General features: G+C 39.6%; 1 protein-coding gene across 9 annotated transcripts in view; it reads right to left on the bottom strand.

Moving 5' to 3' along the window:
• The window catches only part of ptprt (protein tyrosine phosphatase receptor type T), a 555,785-nt gene that overhangs the window by 104,798 nt on the left and 437,555 nt on the right, over positions 1–13,432 (bottom strand). For all 9 annotated transcript variants that reach the window (XM_061932272.1, XM_061932263.1, XM_061932264.1 and 6 more), the window contains 2 exons: positions 3,608–3,700; positions 3,225–3,334 (listed from right to left, as the gene is read on the bottom strand). In XM_061932272.1, coding sequence (XP_061788256.1) covers positions 3,225–3,334; positions 3,608–3,700 — 203 coding nt within the window. The remainder of the gene's footprint in view (positions 1–3,224; positions 3,335–3,607; positions 3,701–13,432) is intronic.

Genomic DNA, 13,432 nt, shown 5'->3' with positions numbered 1-13,432 from the left:
AGTGCTGTGTGCAGGCTGGCGACACACACGAGCCAGAAAAGTGACATGAATATTTACCCTGTTCCTGTAAGCGTTGGAGGGAAGAATGCTAACCACTTTGAAAAATCACTTAAGTACTAAAACTGAACTCAAGGAATCAAAAATGTATGCTGATGTGAAATGACCCCACATGTTCCTGCGCTGTGCTGAGATGGCGCTCTGCTGCACATGCAAATTCACATTAAGAGCGCACTCACACGATGTCAATTGTACCATGATGGACCTGAGCACGTCCCTCTCCTGGCCCCCACTGGTCTGTGTTCACTTACTTGTCATATACTTTAAATTATTTCTTTGACTCTGTGGATTCTTTTCAGTCCTATTTCAAGTCATTAATTACTTGCGAGAAGAGCAATCACATTAACTAAAAAAACACGTTTTTCCTACTCATACCCATGTACCTGTATGTTAGATCCACTATGGACTGGACTCTGACGTTGTTAACTAGATCCACTCGACGTCAATTGCACCGGTCGCCCGGCTGAGTCATACCAAAGACTATAAAAATGGAACCCATGGCCTCCCTGCTTGGCACTCAGCATCAAGAGTTGGAATTGGTGATTCCCGAGCGCAGCCACCGCTGCTGCTCACTGCTCCCCTCACCTCCCAGGGGTGGAACAAGGGGATGGGTCAAATGCAGAGGGTCATTTCACCACACCTAGTGTGTGTGTGACTATCAGTGGTACTTTAACTTTAACTTTAACATACTTGACAACGAAGAGAAAGAAGAACGAAAGGAACTTTCGACCTGCAGGAACTTTTGTGGGGCATCTGTGTGCTGAAGAACGTTGATTAGTGGAACTATCTTGCAGTGTTTTCCCTAGATGTACTCTTTAAATTAGCATGCAGTTTAATGCTGTTTATGAATGTTTACAAACTTCATTTCTATACGCGAAGTGGACAGACTATTTTAAACTTATGTACAGAGTAATACAAAATATTCAGCTGGACTTCGAAGTGGTGAGGCCAGCTGCTCACTGGGACTCCGACCATGTGGTTTGAAAAGAAATAAGAAAGGAGGAAAGAGTTGAATGGAAGTAAACTACACCTAATATTCACTATTTACTTTGTAGTTATTTGTCTCCACCCAATGCTAACAGTCCAATGCTAAATCTGATGTTATGTGTGTTTATGTTGTCGCCGCAAGATAAAAACTGACATTAATTATTTATATATTGTTATTTACAGCCAAAATGGACCATAAGGAATCGCCTGACTGTCATAAATTCATCATTTACTTAGAGGACGACTTTCTGACTGTTGGACACTGTGGACAAAAACCTTACTTTTTATGTAAAATCCTGTACACTTTGTTTTTAAATCATATCATTTTGTACGAGACGTTTGGAGGTAGAACACACTCAAATCTATAATAATAGATAAAACCAGTGTAAAAGGTGACTATATGTGGCTGTTTTATGTTTAGAGGACTCTGTTTATGTTGAAAAAATAAATACGCACAGTGGTTCCTCAGCTTACGAGCTCAATTGGCTCCGTGACTGAGCTCGTAACTCAAAACATCTCAAATCAACGGCGCCCATTGAAATGAATTAAAATCAATTTAATCCGTGCTGAAATAAGCAGGGGCGTCCATGATAACGTTGCTTGGATGGCAACATATGTTGCTCCAAAACCTGTATGTACCTTTCAGCATTAATGGTGCCTTCACAGATGTGTAAGTTACCCATGCCTTGGGCACTAATACACCCCCATACCATCACAGATGCTGGCTTTTGAACTTTACACCTATAACAGTCCGGATGGTTATTGTCCTTTTTGGTCCGGAGGACACAACGTTCACAGTTTCCATAAACAATTTCAAATGTGGACTCGTCAGACCACAGAACACTTTTCCACTTTGCATCAGTCCATCTTAGATGAGCTCAGGCCCAGCGAAGCCGGCGGCGTTTCTGGGTGTTGTTGATAAGTGGCTTTCTCTTTGCATAGTAGAGTTTTAACTTGCACTTACAGATGGAGCGACCAACTGTAGTTACTGACAGTGGTTTCCTGAAGAGTTCCTGAGCCCATGTTGTGATATCCTTTACACATTGATGTCGGTTTTTGATGCAGTACCGCCTAAGGGATCGAAGGTCCATAATATAATCGCTTACGTGCAGTGATTTATCCAGATTCTCTGAACATTTTGATGATATTACGGACCGTAGATGGTGAAATCCCTAAATTCCTTGCAATAGCTCTTTGAAAAATGTTGTTCTGAAACTGTTCGACAATTTGCTCATGCATTCGTTCACAAAGTGGTGACCCTCGCCCCATCCTTGTTTGTGAATGACTGAGCATTTCATGGAGGCTGCTTTTATACCCAATCATGGCACCCACATGTTCCCAATTAGCCTGTTCACCTGTGGGATGTTCCAAATAAGTGTTTAATAATAATAATAATGGATTAGATTTTTATATCACACTTTTCTATTATTATATACTCAAAGCACTCACAGAGAAGTGGGAACCCATCATTCATTCACACCTAGTGGTGGTAAGCTACATTTGTAGCCACAGCTGCCCTGGGGTAGACTGACGGAAGCGAGGCTGCCCCCGACCACCAGCTATCATTCATTCACCAATGTGAGCGGCACCGGGGGAAAGGGTGAAGTGTCCTGCCCAAGGACACAACAGCAGCGATTTGGATGTCAAGAGGCGGGGAGCGAACCTGCAACCCTCAGGTTTCTGGCACGGCCGCTGTACCCGCTACGCCATACCGCCCCAATGAGTGTTCCTCAACTTTCTCTGTCTTTTTTGCCACTTGTGCCAGCTTTTTTGAAACATGTTGCAGGCATCAAACTCCAAATGAGCTAATATTTGCAAAAAACAACAACGTTTTCCAGTTCGAACGTTAAGTATCTTGTCTTTGCAGTCTATTCAATTGAATATAAGTTGAAAAGGATTTACAAATCATTGTATTCTGTTTTTATTTACCATTTACACAACGTGCCAACCATGGTGAGGCATGCAACCAATTAGCCGCGATCATTGAGGGACGACTGTTGAGTGAGCATGTTGTGGATTTGACTTCTGGATTATTTTAAATATTTATTTTTATTTCTATCAGGAATTGTGTCAGTTATCATTCATAACCTGCAAGGAGCAATCGCATTAGGGTCATTCTTTAACTCAGCTCAATAGAGCGTGTTGGGCCCGGCCCACCTGTTCTGTGTGTGTGCGTTCACCTCGTACTCCTCCTTGAAGCCGTATCCTTGACCACATTTCATCTGAGTGATGTGTTGCAGGAGGTCTGCAACTCGTATTGCAGGTTGAAACTGACCCGCCTGGAACTGACCTGTGAGACGGATAGAGGACAATGATCAGCAAACGGACAATCGTATATGGACACCAGTCTTGATTAATCAATGAGACGAGAGATTCTTTAGTTGTTGTCTGAATCGTCATCGCCCATCTTTGCCATTTTGGACAATTTCTTTTTTTTAAACTTTGTGGGAACACTTTGGGGAAGACGCTTTTTTATGTTCTCAGTCCACAAAGTAAGGTCCATAAAGACCTGCTTGGAGGAGTTCGCTGAAGAAAAACAAGAACGGACATGACGGGCACGTACCGCTCTGGTAGGCAAGTTCCACGGACTCCCGGCCGCCGTAGGGGAAGCTCTGCAGCGTCAGCGAGGGCTGGGCGAGCGAGGGCTGGCTGCTGTCTGTCAAGCAGGTTTGGGAACAAAATGGGGGCGGGGTTACCTTGACGACGACGACAACAACAACAACAACAACCAGCATTTACTACATCCAGACATAAGTTGATGCAGTGGGGATGGAAGGAAATGAGAAGTGATGGAACGATCTTAAACAGGTGTGTCACATTAGCCACGGGATTGTTAGCAAAAATCATACCCCACTGAAGCGGGTGATCTGGGTCGCCATGGCAACAACAGTGCAACTTTACTCCTCGTTACAAGCCTAAAGGGGCATCTTTGTGATTTGTTGTTACTTTAAGGGCTTTGCCATTAATTACTGGATAACAAAGTCACAGTACACACACACACACACACACACACTAACTACAAGTACACACACTTGAATAAATTAAAATGTCTACATATACTGTATTTGCAATTTCCTGTCCAGCATATTGCTATTTGGCTTGTGTGTGTGTGTATGTGTGAAGTGAAGTGAAATGAATTTAATTTATATAGCGCTTTTTCTCAAGTGACTCAAAGCGCTTTACATTGTGAAACCCAATATCTAAGTTAGATTTAAACCAGTGTGGGTGGCACTGGGAGCAGGTGGGTAAAGTGTCTTGCCCAAGGACACAACGGCAGTGACTAAGATGGCGGGAACGGGGATCGAACCTGCAACCCTCAAGTTGCTGGCACGGCCGCTCTACCAACCGAGCTATACCGCTGTGCTCTACCACCGTGTGTGTGTTCTTGTATTGCTACCCTTCATGAGACATCAACAATGAAAAGTAGCTTCCATATGAGGACCGGTGAACAAGTTAGGACCAAAATCATGGTCCCAATATGGAAAACCATTGCATCTAATAGAGAGCCAAATACTATAGAGTTTGTGAACATTGCTCCCAAGTCAGAATTTGTTGTTGATTTAATGTGCATACAAAAGTAAAGGTGCAAAAGCAGCAATATATGATAGAACAATACAGCAGCTAAATAAGGACTTCCTTATTCATCCCCAAAAAAACCCGCCAGGTGAACAGCTGATTTTACGACTTCCGGTGCTGACGTAAGACAACCCGCGTCCCATATGTGACCATAGGATGAACAAATATACTAAGACTATAGTGGCCATTAACAGTTAGCTTCTACAGCTGGGTTGCCCACAGTGTGGCAAAGGGGCCAATTGCGGTCTGTGACTCGTTTGTCATCGGCCTTAAGCGCAATACAAAAAACTAAAAATTGAGATCTCATTTGCACCCCTTGGTGGTGAAATCTATCAAAATTAGGGTGGTCCCTAAAAGGAGGGATTTTTCAAATTGACTTTGTGTCGGTTTTAAAAGTGCTTTCCCCTCTGGTCAACGTATGAAATAACAAGTGTGTGTAAGAAATTGAAATGCGCCCCTTGAAGTAAATAATGAAGATTAAAAACCAATTACAAAAACAAACAAAAAACAATTAACTAAAAGCAGTCTTTTTATCACAATGTGTCGACTTTTTTCTTATAAAATTGGGAACAATTTCTCATATTCTTTCTGTTTCTGTAATATTGCAATATTTTTTCATTAAATTATTACTTTTTTATGTAAAATTATTACTTTTTAATGCAAAATGATGACATTTCTGACTTTTATCACGATATTGCCAATTTTTTTTGTTGTTCTTGTAAAATAGTGACATTTTTGGAGTCAAATTATGACTTTTATCATAATTTTGCCAAGTAAAATTACGATTATTATTATACTATTGCCAACATTTGAAAGATATGTTATAAAATTGTGACTTTTGTTGAGTAAAATTACGATTCTTTTCATAAAATTGCCAAAATTTCAAGCTTTTCTTGTAAAATTGTGACCGCTATTGAGTAAAATACCAACTTTTATCATAATATTGCACACATGTTCAGTTTTTCTTGTAAAATTTTGACTTGCATTGCGTAAAATGACGACTTTTATTATAATACTGCCAAAATTCTAAGTTTTGCTTGTGAAATTGTGACCTTTTTCTTGTGAAATTCCAACTAGTTTTTTATATTTGCATTGTATGTATATATTATTAATGTTGTAAATACAAATCTTTATATATCTAGAAAGGGGGGTCCTAAAAAGGTAGGCATTTTTTGGAGGTCTCAAGAAGGTAATAAATACAAGAATACGTGTGTGTGTGTGTGTGTACATTCAGGAAGGTCACATGTGCATCAAGTCAGCCATGAAATAGAGTCATAGCAGCAGCTTCACTACACCAACTATGATGAAGACATCGCTGTGCTAATGGGAGGATTTACTGACCCCAGTGACACGTGTGTGTGTGTGTGTGTGTGTGTGTGTGTGTGTGTGTGTGTGTGTGTGTGTGTGTAGGCCACCAACTACATGTCAGAGAGTGTTTACATTAATTTTGCAGTTTATGGAGACTGGTTTACAGATATATTGGTGATTCCTGACTCCGCCCACATGACCAGCGTGCATATACCGGTACATCAGTACTCGGGTGTGCGTGTACGTACGCGTGTGTGCTTCTAATAGGTGTTTGTCATAAAAAGAGACATGTACAAATGTCATCTTTGATAGCTAGCACATTTAAATATGTGATAAAAAAAAAGCGCAGAAACGGAAGTATAGACAACGTATTATGTCATGTAAGGCCTGCCGTGATTGGCGAGAAGTCACATGGGCACGATTGGGACACAGAACGAGCGAGCTCAGATTAGCTTTGTCGCCACTGAGCTTCGCCTGGGGGAATTTTCTTTAGTACGGCTTGAAAAAAGAATCCAAAGACTTTAAGGATGAGTGATCCCTTAGCTTCAGAGGTGGGTAGTAACGCGCTACATTTACTCCGTTACATCTACTTGAGTAACTTTTGGGATAAATTGTACTTCTAAGAGTAGTTTTAATGCAACATACTTTTACTTTTACTTAAGTATATTTACCTACATACCTACTCAGTGGCCTAGTGGTTAGAGTGTCCGCCCTGAGATCGGTAGGTTGTGAGTTCAAACCCCGGCCGAGTCATACCAAAGACTATAAAAATGGGACCCATTACCTCCCTGCTTGGCACTCAGCATCAAGGGTTGGAATTGGGGGTTAAATCACCAAAATGATTCCCGGGCGCGGCCACCGCTGCTGCCCACTGCTCCCCTCACCTCCCAGGGGGTGATCAAGGGTGATGGGTCAAATGCAGAGAATAATCTCGCCACACCTAGTGGGTGTGTGACAATCATTGGTACTTTAACTTTTAACTTTAACTTTATAGAGAAGGAACGCTACTTTTACTCCGCTACTTTTATCTACATTCAGCTCGCTACTCGCTACTAATTTTTATCGATCTGTTAATGCACGCTTTGTTTGTTTTGGTCTGTCAGACAGACCTTCAAAGTGCCTGCCTTACTGGTGACGTTTCACTTCGTTCCACCAATCAGATGCAGTCACTGGTGACGTTGGACCAATCAAACAGAGCCAGGTGGTCACATGACCTGACTTAAACAAGTTGAAAAACTTATTGGGGTGTTACCATTTAGTGGTCAATTGTACGGAATATGTACTGTACTGTGCAATCTAATAATAAAAGTTCCAATCAATCAATCAAAAGTGTGAAGGAAAAAATATACTTGTTTTATTTCAACCGTACCGTCAAAAGCCTCAAGACTGACCGCACATGAGGACGTTCCTGTCTTCACAATAAAAGTGCCGCGCCATCGCGCCTGCGCTTTCAAAACAAGAGTCTCCGAAAGCCAGCGTAAACAAGCTAGCAAGCTACGGAGTTTGACGCCAATATATTTCTTGTAAAGTGTATAAAAACGAAATTGGAAGCTGGACAAATAGGATGCCAAAAACCCACCACTTTCATGTGGTATTAGACAGAAAGGAGGAACTTTTCTTCTCCTCCATTTGAAAACGTGGACGTTATCATCACGACTGTCTGATTACAATCAACGCAAGTCATCAGAATCAGGTAATACACCAACTTATATTCTAGTCTTCATGAAAGAAAGGAATCTATATGTTAAACATGCATGTATATTCATTAAAACACCTTTAACATGTAAACAAAAACAGCAAAATAAATACTTATAAATTATATACTGTATATATCAATGTATATGTATGTATGTATATATATATATATATATATATATATATATATATATATATATATATATATATATATATATATATATATATATGTCTTAATAAGGTTATCCAAAAAATAGTGCTCGATACCGTAGTAGAGCGCAATATATGTATGTGTGGGAAAAAAATCACAAGACTATTTCATCTCTACAGGCCTGTTTCATGAGGGGGGGTACCCTCAATCATCAGGAGATTTTATATATATATATATATATATATGATATGAGTGTGTATGTTACTCATCAGTTACTCAGTACTTGAGTAGTTTTTTCACAACATACTTTTTACTTTTACTCAAGTAAATATTTGGGTGACTACTCCTTACTTTTACTTGAGTAATAAATCTCTAAAGTAACAGTACTCTTACTTGAGTACAATTTCTGGCTACTCTACCCACCTCTGCTTAGCTTACAACATGGAAACTAACAGCTGAGCTTATGACTGAAACATAGTCAGATGCAAGAGAGGAGGGAGGTGTTCAAAGGAAAAAAAAATGCAAATGAGATTAGTTTTAAATAAGGGAAATGCCTGCAAATGCCTGCAATGGGTTATACACATCTTACTATGTATTTTACTGGTGCATTATTCGACTGAAAAATATACCTATTTACCTTACTGATGCATTATTTGACTGAAACAGCTTACTATTTACTTGAGTGGTGCAATATTTGGCTATAACTAGAGATGTCCGATAATATCGGCCTGCTGATATTATCAAACGATAAATGCGTTAAAATGTATTTATCGGAAATTATCGGTATCATTTTTTTTTTATCTGTATCGGTTTTTTTTTGGTTTTTTTTATTAAATCAACATAAAAAAACAAGATACACTTACAATTAGTGCACCAACCCAAAAAAACCTTCCTCCCCCATTTACACTCATTCACACAAAAGGGTTGTTTATTTATGTTACTAATATTCTGGTTCCTACATTATATATCAATATATATCAATACAGTCTGCAAGGGATACAGTCCGTAAGCACACATGATTGTGCGTGCTGCTGGTCCACTAAGAGTACTAACCTTTAACAGTTAATGTTACTCATTTTCATTAATTACTAGTTTCAATGTAACTGTTTTTATATTGTTTTACTTTCTTTTTTATTCAAGAATTTTAATGTATTTTTTTTTTTTTAAAAGAACCTTATCTTCACCATACCTGGTTGTCCAAATTAGGCATAATAATGTGTTAATTCCACGACTGTATATATCTGTTGATATCGGTATCGGTTGATATCGGTATCGGTAATTAAAGAGTTGGACAAAATCGGAATATCGGATATCGGCAAAAAGCCATTATCGGACATCCCTAGCTATAACACTTATTTACCTGAGTGGTGCACTATTTGGCTATAACACTTATTTACCTGAGTGGTGCACTATTTACCTGAGTGGTGCATTAGTTGGCTCTAACCTACTATTTACCTAACTGGTGCACTATTTGGCTATCACGTACCACTATTTAATTTAGTGGTGACTATTTGGCTGAAACCTCTCATTATTTAATTACCCTTGAAGTGCACTATTTGGTTGACACCTCTGACTATTTACTTAAGTAGTGCACTATTTCAGTGGTTCTCAACCTTTTTTCAGTGATGTACCCACTGTGAACATTTTTTTAATTCAAGTACCCCCTAATCAGAGCAAAGCATTTTTGGTTGCAAAAAAGAGATAAAGAAGTAAAATACAGCACTATGTCATCAGTTTCTGATTTATTAAATTGTATAACAGAGCAAAATATTGCTCATTTGTAGTGGTCTTTCTTGAAGTATTTGTAAAAAAAAGATATAAAAATAACTAAAAACTTGTTGAAAAATAAACAAGTGATTCAATTATAAATAAATATTTCTACACATAGAAGTAATCATCAACATAAAGTGCCCTCTTTGGGGATTGTAATAGAGATCCATCTGGATTGATGAACTTAATTCTAAACATTTCTTCACAAAAAAATAAATCTTTAACATCAATATTTATGGAACATGTCCACAAAAAATCTATCTGTCAACACTGAATATTGCATTGTTGCATTTCTTTTCACAGTTCTTTTTGACAGACATTTAAAAAAAAATCTCACGTACCCCTTGGCATACCTTCAAGTACCCCCAGGGGTACGCGTACCCCCATTTGAGAACCACTGCACTATTTGGCTGACACCTATCACTCTTTACCCTAGTGGTGCACTGTTTGAAACCTCTTTTTCTTTAATGGCGCACTATTTGGCTGAAACCTCTCACTATTTTCTTTCGTGGTGCACTATTTGGCTAAAACCTCTCTCTATTTACCCTAGTGGTGCACTACTGAACAGTTTATATAATAAAGGTTTAAATGTGTTAAATTCAGACTGGAATATTGTGTTCTACAGCTCATTATACACCAGGTCGTTCTTCACACTCTCATGCTATCAAATGTATCTGCGGCTGCAAGACAAAGAATAAAACATTGATCGTAAGAGAGCGCGGACAAAGACTGAAAGAACGGAAAAAAAAATCTGTGGGTAGAGAGGGCTATGAATATGATATAGAACATAGTATATGTCATACAAGCTGTGTAAGCAGAGAGTCAAGATGCAGCTCCATCTAGTCAGAGCACATAAAGGTTAAAAATGACTCCCTCAACCCAGCACTCACCTTCAATTACCTAGCACTGACACATTATGGCCACACAAAATGACGACTATTAGCTATAATCACCCTGCATTCAGCTATTGCTACGCTGAGCGAGGCTATGGGAGAATAATCGCCCGTGCGGGAATAAAACATTCAGTCCATTCAGCTTGAGCATGTTCCACACTAGTAATGTGTACATGGACAAAATGTATTTATTCTGATCATCATTCGGATTACAATGTTCCTGTGTACATGTGTAATAGTGTGATGTTGTTGCGCTATATTATGAACTAGACAGGGTGTTATATTTATTTTGAAGTAACGCTTTTATTTTGAAGAACCGGATGTCCGGTACGGGAAGTGTCTTTGCTGTTTTTCGATTGCTTTACTTCCTCTTCCTTCAGACTTTTGAATGAGAAGGTAATAGTTCTTCACTGCTCCGTGTTTCTTCATATTGTAAATATTCTTCCTAAACATTCCTAGATACTTGAAAAGTTAACCCAATATTGTTGTGGGTACAAGTGATGTGTTGTTTTGAGTAATTTTTATGCACAATTTCGGTTATTTAGACGTAGAGCGTCGACTGTGTAAATTGTTTGGTAGTATTTACGCATGGTGTTTGCATCACACAGGAGCAGATATCACTCCGCCCGAAAGTTGAGACCTGTGTGTGTGTGTTTCGTGTTTCCAACACAGGTATGTGGATTTGTGCATTATTATTATTTTGTGAGAAAACGTTTTTGTTAATGTAATTTATTATTATTATTATATGAATGAATGAATGTTACTTCCTCTTCCTTTGGACTTTTGAATGAGAAGGAGCAGATATCACTCCGCCAGAAAGTTGAGACCTGTGTGTGTGTGTTTCGTGTTTCCAACACAGGTTTCCAATAAATACTGAACCGACGGCATGGTGAAGTGTCTTTTATTTAAAAAAATTACACAACGCAGAATAAGAATCACTACACATGGACCCTGAAAAAAATGATTTGACTATGATGTGCATTTTAGATCGGAGTACTTTACTTTGACATGCGCAGAACCTGACATAAATGGAAAGGTCTGTTATTGTTTGTGCTATGGCGCCATCTTTCGGACGAGTTCGCTCACTGCAGGTGCTGTAGAATACGCAGTGACTTCCACTGTAAACAAACATGGCTTTGTGCATTTCTTCTTGTCTGACGTTGTCAGGGTATTTATTTATAATTTATTCCTTCTGTTCACTACTTTTGTTTTACCTCTCTTTTTGAAATGGAGCTGTTCTGTGCCTTTTATATTGTTATATGTGCAGGTTGTGGCGCATTTTCATGTTACGGCATTCTGTGTACGTGTCTGAGGCTAGTGTAGCGGTTCTGCGTTGTGTTTGTGATCTTTGATCTACACTATTTGAGGTAGTCAGAGAGTGAGGTTTACCAACGTACATCTGGCGCAGCCACTCCGGCTGGCCCCTGTCACACTAGCAGCTAGCACTTGGAGTAACTGTAAGGTCGTGAATAAAACAGCTTGTTAAGACGACAACTGGATCCCTCTTTTTATTGTTACATCGACACATGACACTACAGACCATACTTTGATATTTGCTAGTCTCGTTTCAGAGCAACAAACTCAACAATACAGGTAAAAGCCAGTAAATTAGAATATTTTGAAAAACTTGATTTATTTCAGTAATTGCATTCAAAAGGTGTAACTTGTACATTATATTTATTCATTGCACACAGACTGATGCATTCAAATGTTTATTTCATTTAATTTTGATGAATTGAAGTGGCAACAATTGAAAATCCAAAATTCCGTGTGTCACAAAATTAGAATATTACTTAAGGCTAATACAAAAAAGGGATTTTTAGAAATGTTGGCCAACTGAAAAGTATGAAAATGAAAAATATGAGCATGTACAATACTCAATACTTGGTTGGAGCTCCTTTTGCCTCAATTACTGCGTTAATGCGGCGTGGCATGGAGTCGATGAGTTTCTGGCACTGCTCAGGTGTTATGAGAGCCCAGGTTGCTCTGATAGTGGCCTTCAACTCTTCTGCGTTTTTGGGTCTGGCATTCTGTATCTTCCTTTTCACAATACCCCACAGATTTTCTATGGGGCTAAGGTCAGGGGAGTTGGCGGGCCAATTTAGAACAGAAATACCATGGTCCGTAAACCAGGCACGGGTAGATTTTGCGCTGTGTGCAGGCGCCAAGTCCTGTTGGAACTTGAAATCTCCATCTCCATAGAGCAGGTCAGCAGCAGGAAGCATGAAGTGCTCTAAAACTTGCTGGTAGACGGCTGCGTTGACCCTGGATCTCAGGAAACAGAGTGGACCGACACCAGCAGATGACATGGCACCCCAAACCATCACTGATGGTGGAAACTTTACACTAGACTTCAGGCAACGTGGATCCTGTGCCTCTCCTGTCTTCTTCCAGACTCTGGGACCTCGATTTCCAAAGGAAATGCAAAATTTGCATGGTTGGGTGATGGTTTGGGGTGCCATGTCATCTGCTGGTGTCGGTCCACTCTGTTTCCTGAGATTCAGGGTCAACGCAGCCGTCTACCAGCAAGTTTTAGAGCACTTCATGCTTCCTGCTGCTGACCTGCTCTATGGAGATGGAGATTTCAAGTTCCAACAGGACTTGGCGCCTGCACACAGCGCAAAATCTACCCGTGCCTGGTTTACGGACCATGGTATTTCTGTTCTAAATTGGCCCGCCAACTCCCCTGACCTTAGCCCCATAGAAAATCTGTGGGGTATTGTGAAAAGGAAGATGCAGAATGCCAGACCCAAAAACGCAGAAGAGTTGAAGGCCACTATCAGAGCAACCTGGGCTCTCATAACACCTGAGCAGTGCCAGAAACTCATCGACTCCATGCCACGCCGCATTAACGCAGTAATTGAGGCAAAAGGAGCTCCAACCAAGTATTGAGTATTGTACATGCTCATATTTTTCATTTTCATACTTTTCAGTTGGCCAACATTTCTAAAAATCCCTTTTTTGTATTAGCCTTAAGTAATATTCTAATTTTGTG

The sequence above is a fragment of the Nerophis lumbriciformis genome, linkage group LG38 (genome assembly GCF_033978685.3).
Source record: "Nerophis lumbriciformis linkage group LG38, RoL_Nlum_v2.1, whole genome shotgun sequence".
Lineage (NCBI taxonomy): Eukaryota > Metazoa > Chordata > Actinopteri > Syngnathiformes > Syngnathidae > Nerophis > Nerophis lumbriciformis.
The sequence above is the reverse complement of the archived record's forward strand: the minus strand, read 5'-3'. Positions and strand labels throughout refer to the sequence as shown.